This window comes from Salmo salar, chromosome ssa12, assembly GCF_905237065.1.
Source record: "Salmo salar chromosome ssa12, Ssal_v3.1, whole genome shotgun sequence".
NCBI classification, from domain to species: domain Eukaryota; kingdom Metazoa; phylum Chordata; class Actinopteri; order Salmoniformes; family Salmonidae; genus Salmo; species Salmo salar.
In genome coordinates, this window is record NC_059453.1 from 47,880,410 (window position 1) to 47,896,211 (window position 15,802).

The 15,802-nt window shown below is 45.5% G+C and overlaps 1 protein-coding gene across 1 annotated transcript in view; it reads left to right on the forward strand.

Moving 5' to 3' along the window:
• Positions 1 to 3,862: 3,862 nt before the first annotated feature.
• The window catches only part of LOC106565241 (solute carrier family 41 member 1), a 38,409-nt gene continuing 26,469 nt past the window's right edge, over positions 3,863 to 15,802 (forward strand). Inside the window, exon 1 of the mRNA XM_014132136.2 lies at positions 3,863 to 4,072. Coding sequence (XP_013987611.1) covers positions 3,878 to 4,072 — 195 coding nt within the window. The 5' untranslated portion in view covers positions 3,863 to 3,877. The remainder of the gene's footprint in view (positions 4,073 to 15,802) is intronic.

Genomic DNA, 15,802 nt, shown 5'->3' on the forward strand with positions numbered 1-15,802 from the left:
ATTTCTATGTTGAAGTGTGTGTATGGTTCCCAATTAGAGGCAGCTGATAATCGTTACCTCTAATTGGGGATCATACTTAGTGTGTCCTTTTTCCCACCTGCTAGGTGGGATATTGTTTTGTATGAGTGCCTATGTGCGCTACGTATTTCACGATCGTTATATCTTTGTGGTTTTGGAAGTTTCACTATCATTAAAATGTGGAACTCTACTCACGCTGCGCCTTGGTCCAATTATTCATACGAAGGTCGTGACAGAATATCCCACCTTTACAGGACCAAGCAGCGTGCCCAGGAGGTGAAGGAGAGTTGGTCATGGGAAGAGATACTAGGTGGATGCGAGATCCATCCTTGGTGGGAGTCGCCGAGGAGTAAAGGAGGACAGCGACAACGCCGGGGTCCGCGGCCACAAACAGCCCAAGGGTAACCCCAAGTTTTTTTTGGGGGGGGCACAAGGGGCGGTCAGCCGAGGAGAGAGCCAGAGACCGTCTGGGAGTCGATGGAGCAGTTTGAGGAGGGATATCGGAGAGAGATGTTGGCTAGGAGTATGCTGCAGCGCAGGCGTTTTGAGGAGTGTGTCATCAGTCCGGTGCAACCTGTGCCGGCTCCACGCACCAGGCCTCCAGTGGGCCTTCCCAGCCCGGTACGTCCTGTGCCGGCTCCCCGCATTCGCCCTGAGGAGCGTGTCATCAGTCCGGTGCAACCTGTGCCGGCTCCACGCACCAGGCCTCCAGTGCGCCTTCCCAGCCCGGTACGTTCTGTGCCGGCTCCCCGCACTCGCCTTGAGGAGCGTGTCATCAGTCCGGTGCAACCTGTGCCAGCTCCCCGCACTCGTCCACCAGTGCGTGTGTACAGTCCGGAGTCTCCAGCGACGGTCTACAGCCCGGTACCTCCAGCGACGGTTCACAGTCCAGAGCTTCCAGCGACGGTTCACAGTTCAGCGCCTCCAGTGACGGTCCACGGTCCGGAGCCTCCAGTGACGGTCCACGGCCCGGAGCTTCCAGTGACGGTCCATGCCCGGAGCTTCCTGCGCCGGTGCCATGGCCGGAGCCTTCCACTGCGCCGATGCCCAGTCCAGGCACGGTATCCAGTCCTGCTCCATGGCCGGAGCCTTCCTCTGCGCCGGTGCCCAGTCCAGGCACGGCATCCAGTCCCGCTCCATGGCCGGAGCCTTTCTCGGTGCCGATGCTCAGTCCAGGCACGGCGTCGAGTCCCGCTCCATGGCCGGAGCCTTCCTCTGCGCCGGTGCCCAGTCCAGGCTCCACTAGCCACCGACGCTAGTTGCCCACCCTAACCCTCCCCATCTAGTTTCAGGTTTTGCGGTCGGAGTCCGCACCTTTGGGGGGGGGGGTACTGTCACGCCCTGACCATAGAGAGCCCTCAGGGTTCTCTATGGTGTCTTAGGTCAGGGCGTGACTAGGGGGGTTTCTAGGTATTATATTTCTATGTTGAAGTGTGTGTATGGTTCCCAATTAGAGGCAGCTGATAATCGTTACCTCTAATTGGGGATCATACTTAGTGTGTCCTTTTCCCCACCTGCTAGATGGTATATTGTGTGGTATGAGTGCCTATGTGCGCTACGTATTTCACGATCGTTATATCTTTGTTGTTTTGGAAGTTTCACTATCATTAAAATGTGGAACTCTACTCACGCTGCGCCTTGGTCCAATTATGCATACGAAGGTCGTGACAGTACCACAACTAATCCTTCAGAAGCTTATGTTGTGAGACTCCAATGTAGAGATATCTACATGAAGTACAAGAAGTTGCATGACATTTCCGGGAGACTCTCTCTGTTTGTGTCCCTCAACAATTAGATAACTTATTTTTTTTTAAATTCCAGGCTAATCAGAGCAGGCAGTATCATATAAATAGAATTACTAATTAAGTAATTATAATTCTATGGGAATTACCTTGTGGGCACAAGCAACACATAATCTCTCAATTATAACTGCGTCCCAGAGTCCTCTAAGCCCTGAGTTTACAGTCCGTATTACAACACAGTGTCAGTGGGGGGAGCAGGAAGGAGAGAGCAGACTCTACACATCACGTCTCAGGGACACCTTTCAGCTGAGTCACTCTGTGTGTGTGTGTGTGTGTGTGTGTGTGTGTGTGTGTGTGTGTGTGTGTGTGTGTGTGTGTGTGTGTGTGTGTGTGTGGGTGGGTGGGTGGGTGTGTTTGTGGGGGGGGATTTTTGTGTGCGTGCATGCGTAATCACTTAAAAGGGAGAGAAAGAGCTGGGCTCAGTTTTCTCTCTCCCTCTTTAACAGCATGCATGACTCAAATCTCTGTCATGGTCATGGATGATTTTTACTTCACTTCCAGTGTTTTGCTAATATTTACTAAATATCTTTCCGGTCGATAATGTCGTTTTTTAAATCTGAATTTAAGTGAGAAGGAGAGGGGGATAAAGGGAGGGGGAGGGAGAGAGGCAGACTTGCTAATAAAGACTGATGCAGAAAGAGCCAAAACCCCATTAGATGCCACGCCAATGGAGGGGAGACAGTCAACCCACCAATCAAAAAGAAGAGGAGATGTCCTTTAGAGGAGACCGGGCTAGTGCCACGTTTTGTGAGAGGTGAAACACCTGCTGGCACAGAGAATGTGTCACAGTGGGGACAGGGAGGGTAGGAGGGCGAGACAAGAGAGAGAATAAAGAAAACAGAGTTGAGAAAAAGAGAGTCGTCGGGAGGCAGAGATAGATAGAAAATAAAAAGAGAGTAAAGGAGAGATTTAGAAATAGAGACAGAGTGAAGCAAAGCAATAAAACTACAGAGAGAGAAAGAAAGAGACCCCGTTTCAGTCTGATAGCCCTGCTCGTACAGACGCCAGCAGCACCCCCTCCCTCCCTCTCTCACAGAAGCACCATCCCAACCCACTCTGTCTGCATACCAGAGTACAGAAAACCCCTGGTAGCGATGGTACAGGTACTCTAACGCTTTGCCTCGTGACTCACACCTTATCGTTCTCACTTAATGTCTCACTGCAGTCCTTCTTCGGAGCCTTAGAACCACAGACCATCACCTTATTACCTCATTTCACTTCTGCGACACACCGATAAACAACCACCGTCACGTCTCTCCGACCCAACATGAGGAAGGGGCTCCAGGGAAGCCAGGCTGCTCACACAGGGCAGTGGGAAGAAACGGAGAGGAAAGAGGAGCGCCATCACGAGCAGCAGCAGCAGCAGCTGGGGAGGGCAGAGAAAAAGTTAGTAGCGTTCTGGTTGTCCTTGTCCCAGAGGACGTGGACATTTTTCAGGCCCCGCAGTGGCGAACGCACCGGCTGCTTCCAGCGGAGCCCTTCGGCAGCTCGCCTGCTGAAGAGCGAGCGGTGAGGAGTGCGAGAGGCCAAAGGCAGTCCGTGTCATTCTTCAGCTTCGTCCACCATTAGCAAAAAAAATTTTTTGTTGTTATATTAGTAACGTTGGCTAAAGACAGAAGCACAAGAGTGAGCGACAGGTGAAAGACAAGAGGAGGGAGGTTCGTCGAATGCCCTCTTCTTCTTTTCTGGGCTCCTTCCGGATTCTTTCCCTTAGGGAAAAGCGTTAGGCAGCAGCTGAACTGTTACTTTTAGAACATTACGACAACAGACTGTCATTACTTTTACTTCACATTCAGAACATTAAGGAAACAAACTGTGATTCAAAAGGCGTCGTGCTGCTGTCGACTGGAAGAACTTCCTGCTCTCCTCTTGTTGTCGTCAAAGCCAGGCCTCCCTCCTCAGAAGAAACTTCCACTCACTAAACTATAAAGTTACGATAGAGGAGATATTAGTGGTGGAGATTGTTGGAGGTTAGTGTGACAAGGGGCAGGTGTCGCTCCCTAAACCCCCACTCGTCTTTCCAGGAAGAGATGGGGTAACTGGGACCTGCTGAGACCATGGTGGTCACCCATCTGGAGCTGGAGCTGTGCTACCAAGGGAAGAAGCTGAGAGGCTTCACCTGTAAGCTGACCCGCTCCCCCTATGGCTACTTGCCTGAGAGTTCCTGGCTCATCGCAGCCCAGATCCTACTGCCCTTCCTGGTGGCCGGCCTGGGCATGGTGGCGGCGGGCATAGTCATGGACGTGGTGCAAGTATGGGATAACTTTGTGTTTGTGTGTTTGTTTGTGTGTCTTGTAAAGTACATTTCTGTGTGTGTGTGTGTGTGTGTGTGTGTGTGTGTGTGTGTGTGTGTGTGTGTGTGTGTGTGTGTGTGTGTGTGTGTGTGTGTGTGTGTGTGTGTAATATCTGTGAACAATATCCATGTATGTATGTATTTTCTTGACCTATTGTTAGGCTTTGAAACAGTATATTTGTGTGTATCAGGGCATGATGTAATGTGTTGTAAATCCCCTTGCATTTAAGCAAAAAACAGGTGAGAGAGGTGCAGCTCCACAGATGTTTGGGCATCTACATTGTTACATTGCTTTGGATCAGTGATAGCCCACATTCCCTGGTAGATAACCCACCAGTGGTGGGACTGGTGGGGTTAGAAAAGGGCACACTGGCTACATCCCAAATGGCACACTGATCCCTTTAAATCTCAGACACACCGGTTTGTCTGCCACAGTACTTAGCACTTCTGAACAGTGTCGGCAGTCAATCTCTTTTATGTTTACACAGCAAAGACCTTGAAGTCGTCAGCCACCCAGCCTTGTTAGGATACTCCAAACCAGAAGGCGGCAGTAGTGTTGTTTGGCAATGCATGTCTATGTGTGTTGCTATATGGTGTAGTCAATTTTAGCTATCTACCTAGCTAGCTGCACTCATTTTGCCCTTGTTGATAATAGTCAGATGGCAAGATCACAAATAAACAATTGAATTCACTCTCCATAATCACATACAGGCCTTAGATAAATGTTTAGCTATCTGGCTAATGTTAGCATGATTAGCTAACTAGCTGTTGTGCTACCTAGGTAAAGTAAAGATACTGCATTGACTCAAGCAGCTGCTACAAGCTACAAGCAGCTGCTACATTGAAACTAATCCATTGTGATTTAATTATAATGTTGCTAGCTACAGTGGCCAGATAGCTAGCTTGGTAAAGCATTAAGTGATGTGTGCATTGTGATTGTGATTCACTTAAAACCCCATTTGTTTAATATGAAGTGTGTGACTGCATTGCTCAGTTATCTAGCTAGCTAACTAATAAGCTAGTGCACATTATCAAACCTTACAAAAAAATCCTTCTTCAAGCACAAAACTCCTTACCTAGATGTAAAATATGTAAAGACGTCCTCTAGAAAAAAAATGTATTATGCAGCTTTATTGTTTTAGTTAGAACAATTCTGATGAAAAGGGGGTACATTAGACCTGAAAAAGAGACCTATTTCTTTTCCTTTTTCTTGTCACTCATATCGGCTCCCCACATGGAGGTTCAAATCAAATCAAACTTTATTTTTCACATGCGCCGAATACAAGTGTAGACCTTACCGTGAAATACTTACTTACAAGCCCTTAACCAACAGTGCAGTTCAAGAAGAGTTAAACAAATATTTACAAAATAAATTATAGTAAAAAATAATAAAAAGTAACACAATCACATAACAATAGCGAGGCTATATACAGGGGGTACCGGTACTGAGTCAGTGTGCGGGGCTACAGGTTAGTTAAGGTAATTTGTTCATGTAGGTAGGGGTGAAGTGACTCAGCTTAGATAATAAACAGTGAGTAGCAGCAGTGTACAAAACAAATGAAGGGGGGTGTCACGTCCTGACCAGTAAAGGGGTTATTTGTTCTTATAGTTTGGTCAGGACGTGGCAGGGGGTATTTGTTTTATGTGGTTCAGGGTGTGTTTGTGTATGTGTTCATGTAGAGGGGGTATTTGGTTTATATGGTTCGGGGTGGTTGTGTATGTATAGGGGTATTTTATTTATGTATTCCGGGGTTTTTGGGTTATCGTTCTATGTTAGTTTATTTCTATGTTCTGTCTAGGCGTTTGTATTTCTATGTTTTGGTAATGGGGATTGGGGCCTTCAATTGGAGGCAGCTGTCTATTGTTGCCTCTGAAGGTCCTATATTTAGGAGTGTGTTTGTTTTGGGGTTTGTGGGAGATTGTTTCTTGTTTTGCTGTGTGCTTGACGAGACTGTCTAGTTCGTTTGTTTTTGTATACGTTGTTTGTCTTTTTCCTTCTTCACTAATAAAAAGAAGATGAGTATACATTTTCCTGCTGCGTTTTGGTCTACACCCTACGACACTCGTGACAGGGGGGGTCAATATAATAGTCCGGTGGCCATTTGATTAATTGTTCAGCAGTCTTATGGCTTGGGGTTAGAAGCTGTTAAGGAGCCTTTTGGTCCTAGACTTGGCGCTCCGGCACCACTTGCCGTGCTGTAGCAGAGAAAACAGTCTATGACTTGGGTGACTGGAGTCTGACAATTTTATGTCCTTTCCTCTGACACCGCCTATCATACAGGTGTTGGATTGCAGGAAGCTTGGCCACAGTGATGTACTGGGCCGTAAGCACTAACCTCTGTAGGGCCTTACGATCAGATGCCGAGCAGTTGCTCGGTGATACAACCGGTCAGGATGCTCTCGATGGTGCAGCTGTAGAACTTTTTGAGGATCTGGGGACCCATGCCAAATCCTTTCAGTCTGCTGAGGCGGAAAAGGTTTTGTCGTGCCCTCTCACGACTGTCTTGGCATATTTGGACCATGATAGATCGTTGGTGATGTGGACACCAAGGAACTTGAAACTCTTGACCCGCTCCACTATAGCTATACTATTTTGTCCCCCCACACCAAACACGATCACGACACACAGGTTAAAATATCAAAACAAACTCCAATTATATTAATTTGGAGACAGGTCGAAAAGCATTAAACATTTATGGCAATTTAGCTAGCTAGCTTGCACTTGCTAGCTAATTTGTCCTATTTAGCTAGCTTGCTGTTGCTAGCAAATTTTTCCTGGGATATAAACATTGAGTTGTTATTTTACCTGAAATGCACAAGGTCCTCTACTCCGCCAATTAATCCACACTTAAAAACAGTCAACCGAATCGTTTCTAGTCATCTCTCCAGGCTTTTTTTAATAATCTCTTCCAGGCTTTTTCTTCTCTTGACTTTAGATTGCGATTGGCAACTTTCATAAATTAGATGCATTACCGCCACTGACCTCATTTGTCTTTCAGTCACCCATGTGGGTATAACCAATAAGGAGATGGCATGTGGGTACCTGCTTCTATAAACCAATGAGGAGATGGGAGAGGCAGGACTTGCTGTGCGATCTGCGTCACAAATAAAACTGACTTCTATTTTAGCCCTTGGCAACGCAGACGCTCCTGGGTGCAATAATTGAATAATATAGATTTCTACATTTATTTTGCAACCCTCGAGCACGCGAGTGTGTAGTCAGCCTGTTGACAATTACAGGTATTACATTTGCAACAGCTGTCACAGCTCTCCAGGGGCATTTCATTCCCGACTATCAATGTTGTGGTCGAGGACCACAAATTCCGACAAAGAGCACAGAGACCTGATGAGTCCATAGCAGATTACTTTGCTGCCCTGAGAGAGTTGCTTGTGAACTGTTTTTTTGGTGATAGATGAGATGCTGAGAGATAAACTTGTTGAAAAGACCTCTGCTCCCTTTTATTGCAGGTTAATTTCACACTGTGGTGTCAAAAAAAAGAGGAACGTGGCCGGAACTTGCAAGCCATTCTCAGCACCTTGGAGAACGCCAGTCTGCTGCTAATCAAAGGAAAATGTCACTTCAACAAAATGAGCCTGACCTTCCTTGGTCATACCATCACTGCACAATGACTACTACCTGATGATGGACTTGTCAGTGCCATTCTCAAGGCCCCTGCTCCTTCTGAAGGTACCACCCTGCACTCTTTCCTTGGCTTAACTGGGTGGTACTCCAAATTCGTCCACAACTACTCTACAGAGGTTGAGCATATGCTTGCCTGTCTCAGGACACATGCTGACGTGGATGGATGCTGCGCAGGAGATCTTCGAGAAAGTCAAGCAGCTGATTGTCAATAGATCTGCCCTGGCTATATTTGACCCTGCTCTTCCTATCCTGGTGTCCACAGATGCATCAGATTATGACTTGGGTGGTGTGCTTATGCAAATACATCCAGATGGAACAGAGCGCACAATGGCGCTTACATCCCGTACTCTCTCCTCAGCCGAGCGCAAATACTCCATAGCAGAAAAGGAAGCGCTTGCCTGTGTGTGGTTGGTTGAGCGGTGGTGAACGTTCCTGCGAGGTACACGTTTTACACTACGAACTGATCATCAGGCACTTACTACTGTAATTGCATCAAAAAGTGCAGGAATGCGCATTGCGAGATGGTCTGCTTGCTTACTGTGCTTCTCATATGACATTCTGCACAGGCCTGGATCAGTAAACCTAATTGCTGGTTGCCTGTCGAGTCTACCCCTCCCTTCAGACAAAAATGTTGTCCGCTTGTCTGAACCTGAGTTAGTGGCCCTGCTATCCACTGAGCTTAACACATTGGCTGAGTTCTCCTCCGAATGTGCTACATGCCCAGAACTGCTTTACACAGCCAGATTGAAAAATATGGGCCCAAAACAAGATTTTATTTTCTTCCCAGACCTGTTACCTTCCTTTCCCTTTCGGGAGGAACTCTGTACAAGACTGTTTAGTGTACCGTGTACCAAACCACCTGCTAATGCCCATTACGCTGCATCACAGAATGGTTTCACAAGCTCATAAAAACAACCAGGGAGTCTTCCGAACAAAACAACAGCTGTGTGAGCACTACTGGTGGCCTGGAATGGACACGTCCCTACAAACTACAATATCAACATGTCAACTCTGTCAGGCAAATTACAAAACTAAAAAACTACAAAGACGCATGTTGCACCTCTCCAGCCTGTTCCCCTTTCTGAAGGCCATGATAAAAATAATAGAATTGACATTGTTGGTCCATTTGAAACTGCCCCAGCAGATTGGTGGTCAGATGAAGTAGATGCTAAGCAACAGGACTGTTTTGCTAGCAGAGACTGGAATATGTTCTGGGATTCCTCCAATGGCATTGAGGAGTACACCGCTTCTGTCATTAGCTTCATCAATAAGTCCATCAATGACGTTGTCCCCACAGTGACCGTACGTACATACCCCAAACCGGGGGTCGGCAACCCGCGGCTCTAGAGCCGCATGCGGCTCTTTAGCGCCGCCCTAGTGGCTCCCTGGAGCTTTTTCAAAAATATGAAAATGGAAAAAGATGGTGTGAATATATTTTTTGTTTTAATATTTTTGTCAGTATATATTTGGAATGACACATAGGGATATTATTGTGTTTTGTTGCTCAGGTCCGAGGATGGCTGCATTGTATTGTCCGTGTCAAAAGAGAAGAGGGTGCTGCTGCATTTTACCCTTGCACATTTGCAGAAAACTAAAGAGAAGAGGATAATGCACAGAAATCGAACTTAAACTGTATTATTTAAATTTTATATACTCTACCTTTTCAAAAGGCTGCTGTTTTATTGCACGCTGTCTGTTGCCCAGATAAGGGGGAAAAGAGAAGAGGATTGTATCGTATTATTGAGGATTGAAAAGGACTGCATTTTATTTCCATGGGGAGGTCTGAAATTACAGGAGGCTATTATGCATGTTGCACATTTTGTTGTTTTTTTCGAATCCTAAAATAAAAATGACATCAAAAATCTGATTTCTGTATTGTATTTCTTTAATTTCATCAATGCAACGAAACATAATACATTAATATTATAATGGAAGTTAAACTTAAAGCACCATCGTACAGCAGAGTAGTCACGTGGTGCGTCATTCTCTCCAGGATGCGCTGCAGGTAAAATAAACGATTAATCATGAATGCTCATTATGTATTTGTAGCCTACTTATCATTTTGATAGTAGGCTAATATAGCTAATATAGACACTTACAGCATGTGTTGCCTTCATTATAAGGCTTATATAAGGCTTTTAATTTTTTGCGGCTCCAGACAGATTTGTTTTTTGTTTTTTTGGTCCAATATGGCTCTTTCAACATTTTGGGTTGCCGACGCCTGCCCCAACCAGAAACCATGGATTACAGGCAGCATCCGCACTGAGCAAAAGGCTAGAGCTGCCGCTTTCAAGGAGCGGGACTCAAACCCGGAAGCTTATAAGAAATCCCGCTATGCCCTCTGACGAACCATCAAACAGGCAAAGCGTCAATACAGGACTAAGATCGAGTCGTACTAAACCGGCTCTGATGCTCGTCAGATATGGCAGGGCCTGCAAACCATTACAGACTACAAAGGGAAGCACAGCCGAGAGAGCTGCCCTGTGACACGCGCCTACCAGACGAGCTAAACTACTTCTATGCTCGCTTCGAGGCAAATAACACTGAAACATGCATGAGTGTACTGGAAGACTGTTGATCACGCTCTCCGTAGCCAATATGAGTAAGACCTTTAGACAGGTCAACATTCACAGGGCCGCAGGGCCAGACGGATTACCAGGACGTGTACTGCGAGCATGCACTGACCAACTAGCAAGTGTTTTCACTGACATTTTCAACCTCTCCCTGTCCGAGTCTGAAATACCAACATGTTTCAAACAGACCACCATAGTGCCTGTGCCCAAGAACACTAAGGTAACCTGTCTAAATGACTACCGACCCGTAGCATTCACGTCTTTAGCCATGAAGTGCTTTGAAAGGCTGTTCATGGCTCACATCAACATCATCATCTCAGAAACCCTAGACCCACTCCAATTTGCATACCACCCCAACAGATCAAAAGGAACACCTATGTGAGAATGCTATTCATTGACTACAGCTTAGTGTTCAACACCATAGTGCCCTCAAAGCTCATCAATAAGCTAAGGACCCTGGGACTAAAAACCTCCCTCTGCAACTGGATCCTGGACTTCCTTACGGGACGCCCCCAGGTGGTAAGGGTAGGTAACAACACATCCGCCATGCTGATGCTCAACACAGGGGCTCCTCAGGGCTGCGTGCTCAGCCCCCTCCTGTACTCCCTGTTCACTCATGACTGCACGGCCAGGCACGACTCCAACACCATCACCAACAACAACGAGAGCCTATAGGGAGGTGGTCAGATACCTGGCTGTGTGGTGCCAGGACAACAACCTCTCCCTTCAACGTGATCAAGACAAAGGAGATGATTGTGGACTACAGGAAAAAGAGGACCGAGCACGCCCCCATCTCATCAACGGGGCTGCAGTGGAGCAGGTTGAGAGCTTCAACTTCCTTGGTGTCCACATCACCAACAAACTAACATGGTCCAAGCACTCCATGACAGTCATGAAGCGGGCATGACAAAACCTATTCCACCTCAGGAGACTGAAAAGATTTGGCATGGGTCCTCAGATCCTCAAAAGGTTCTACAGCTTCACCATTGAGAGCATCCTGACTGGTTGCATCACTGCCTGGTATGGCAACTGCTCGGCCTCCGACCGCAAGGCACTGCAGAGGGTAATACGAATGGCCCAGTACATCACTGGGGCCAAGCAATCCAGGAACTCTATACCAGGCGGTGTCAGAGGAAGGCCTTGAAAATGGTCAGACTCCAGCCACCCTAGTCATAGACTGTTCTCTCTGCTACCACACGGCAAGCGGTACCGGAGCGCCATGTCTAGGTCCAAGAGGCTTCTAAACAGCTTCTACCCCCAAGCCATAAGACTCCTGAACATCTAGTCAAATGGCTACCCGGACTATTCACATTGCCCCCCCCCCTCCCCTCTCCACACCACTGCCACTCTCTGTTGTCATCTATGCATAGTCACTTTAATTAACTCTACCTACATGTACGTACTACCTCAACTAACCGGTGCCCCCGCACATTGACTCTGTACCGGCACCCCCTGTATATATTGTTATTTTTTACTGCTTTACCTTTTACTTTTTTGCTCCTTTAATTACTTGTTACTTTTATCTCTTATTCTTATTCTTTTGAAACTGCACTGTCGGTTAGGGGCTCATAAGTAAGCATTTCACTGTAAGGTCTTCACCTGTTGTATTCGGCACATGTGACTAATAAGATTTGATTTGAGATTGTCGTTACGCAATCAGATCATTTGCTGGTTAAACTTCCTTTTCATGTCAAAAAGGGTGTACCAAATTGCAGTGCGCCACCAAAGTTATCCAAAGGAAAGGACCAAACACATATGTCCTTGGCGACAGAACGGAAAAACATGGAATGTGTCACATCTCTCACTGTGGCCTGAGCTGGCCACATTATGAAATGGTTCTGCTCATCCAGTGGAGATTTTAGCTTGTAAATCTTGGTGGGGGAAAAAAATTATGTGGGATGCATGCCAGCAAAGCCACTGCACAACACTAAACAATACATTAATTGCACTGGAACGGTGACAAACGGTGCCCACAAACTGTTAGGGCCTACAAAAAGCTGTCCCAACAGTAGAGTCCCAACAGCAGTCCCAACACCTTACCACTGCTACACCTGGCTATCAGCGGAGCCTTGTCTGGCAGCAAAACAGTTCATTCAGCCTCATTTACTGCCTTTTAAAAAAACATAGCTACTATATGGCTGTCACAACTTCCGCCGAAGTCGGTCCCTCTCCTTGTTCGGGCAGCATTTGGCGGTCGACGTCACCGGCCTTCTAGCCATCGCCGATCCACTTTTCATTTTCCATTTGTTTTGTCTTTGTCTTTTGTCTTTGTAATTGGGAGTTTCAATCCCCCAATTACCTGTTCATTATTTAACCCTCTGTTCCCCCATGTTTGTTTGTGAGTGATTGTTTCTATGTAGGAAGGTCCATTATTGTGGGCTCTGTTTTTGTATTGCATTTATTATATGTTGAGTAAAATACGGTTATTTACTCATATCTGCTGTCCTGTGCCTGACTCCTATACACCAGCTACACACAGACTTCCTTACAATGGCTGACTTGCTTAAACAAATGTGGTTTCTTCTGACAATTGAGATGTACAAACTATGGCATAAGGGGTTGACAAGCGGTTAAGAGGCAATCGTTATTTCGATTAAGACATTAATGAGCGAGCTAGGACGGACGTAGTCAATATAACTATTTGGTCAGCACTTTTGAAATGTACAGAGACAGAATTCAGAACATGGGGCGTTCTTACAGTGTTCTCCCTGTACACCAAGTCAGAACCGTAGGATAAATAAAGGGGGCATATAAGCAGACAATGAAAGCTCTTACAATATTTGATGATTACATTTCTCAAAAACAGGTTATAGCCTACATGTGCACCACCAAGTCAGAACAGTAGGCGAAATTAAGATGTGAAAATATACCAAATTATTTGGGTGAGGCACATGGGCTACTAACAGCTTACTACACAACATACACTTAGTATTACTTTCTTAGCTACAGTATACATATCTCCCTGGTAAATTACATAATTTATGCAGCAGCATACAATACATTTTTAGACTCACCTTGTTGTCCTGTGCTCACTTGAACAGAAAGGTGGCACAGCGGTCCTTGATGGGCGAATTTTGTCATCAAACTTTGTCATCAAATTCTGTCATTCTCTGGATTTATGGTGCTTTCCAGAATTGGGAACTTGAAAAAAAAGGTCATGATGACGTCAGTGATCTTCAGGTTGTAGTTCTAGAAAGAGGCCCGAGTTCCCCCACCTGCCCTGAATGACAGGTTGTCACTGTGCTCATCCCAAAGTGCCCTTGCATTCACAACAGACTATTCAAATTGAGTCAGAAGAAGCCCGGCTTGGCTAAATAACTATATTCAATAAAATCAGAAAGATTGTGAGTACTATAATTGACTGCTAAAGTGTCAATGTGATATTCTGATGTTACTGCCGTTATGGTTACTATGCTGTGCATTTTAACAGGGTTATTATTCTGACCTTTGTATAAGAATAACTGTTCAATTTAAGAATTGCGGAATGCTTTAGTAGCGTTATGCTTGGAGGAGCTTTACTTTCACAAGAGGGAAATATTTTGTGTTCTTCTGCTCTACCCAAGTTAACCACTAGAGACATACAGGTATTTTATTCTACGTATTCTGTCAGAGAACGGAAGTACAATAAGAACAGGATTTCAGATAGGGAGGAGAAGAGGGTGTATGTGCTGATTATGTATGCTGTGATGGAGTGCTAAGCAAACTTAACCTTAATTTTGGAAAACTCCGCTTGGAGTTTTCCAAAAGGCACCTAAAGGACTCTCAGACCATGAGAAACAAGATTCTCTGGTCTGATGAAACGAAGATTGAACTCTGACCTGAATGCAAGCGTCACGTCTGGAGGAAAGCTGGCACCATCCCTACGGTGAAGCATGGTGGTGGCAGCATCATGCTGTGGGGACGCTTTTTAATGGCAGGGACTGGGAGACTAGTCAGGATCGTGGGAAAGATGAACGAAGCAAAGTACAGAGAGATCCTTGATGAAAACCTGCTCCAGAGCGCTCAGGACCTCAGACTGGGGCGACGGTTCACCTTCCAACAGGACAACGACCCTAAGCTCACAGCCAAGACAACGCAGGAGTGGCTTCGGGACAAGTCTCTAAATGTCCTTGAGTGGCCCAGCCAAAGCCCGGACTTGAACCCAATCAAACATTTCTGGAGAGACTTGAAAATAGCTGTGCAGTGACACTCCCCATCCAACCTGACAGTGCTTGAGAGGATCTGCAGTGAAGAATGGGAGAAACTCCCCAAATACAGTACAGGTGTGCCAAGCTTGTAGAGTCATACCCAAGAAGACTCAAGGCTGTAATCACTGCCAAAGGTGCTTCAACAAAGTACTGAGTAAAAGGTCTGAATACTTATGTAAATGTGATATCTCAGTTTTTAATTTGTCATAAATTTGCAAAAATGTTTAAAAATTAAAACGTTTTTGCTTTGTCATTATGGGGTATTGTGTGTAGATTGATGGGTGTCATTAGTGTCGTAAGGATTGGACCAAGGCCCAGCGGGTAAAGTGCTCATCTTCTTCATTTATTAGAAATAACACTTAAACAAAAGAAACAAATGATGAAACAGTCCCATAAGGTGCACAGACTATACAGGAAATAACCACCCACAAAACACAAGTGAAACAAACCTCAACTAAATATGGCGTCCAATTAGAGACAACGACAACCAGCTGCCTCTAATTGGAGATCCTACCAAAAACCCAACATAGAAATAGAAAACTAGATTTAAACATAGAAATAGAGAACATAGAACCTAAACCAAAAACACCAAAACACACAAAACAAACACCCCCCTGCCACGCCCTGACCAAACTACAATGACAAATAACCCCTTTTACTGGTCAGGACGTGACAGAGGGAAAAAAATGTTTAATTCATTTTAGAATACGGCTGTAACGTAACAACATTTGGAAAAAGTCAAGGGGTCTGAATACTTTCAGAATGTACTGTATTGTCATTTTGCTTGTTTGATGGCTCTGTGGACGTCGTAGCTCAACTCCTTGTACTAAAAAGAAAGGACGCCTATTTAAATATAGGTGTTTCAAGATGGATCGTATAGAAAATGCTGTCTTGCCAATTCACATGTTATTTTCAATAGGAGTTGGCAAGACAGCACAATAAGATCTGGGACTCAGGGTACTTGTGGCTATACCCCATGGAACATTTTGGAGATGATGACACTTTTTTTGTATTTTTTTCTAAGTATACTCTGTAAGACATGCAGATAGGCATAGTGCGTGTAGGTAGTAGTGTAGCAAAAGGACATAGAGGCAGATAAGAGTAGAGCAGCGCAATAGCTCTTTCCCTGGTTTACCTTTTGGAAAGATCCCAGCAGTTGCATGGCATGACTAACTCCCTGAATAATGGAATAGGTTGGTGGGTTGGTAGTCACTTTGACTGAAGTTAGCCTTGAAAGCAATTTTTTCCCACATTTTTATTGGAAATGACAAAATGTGTGTGTGTGT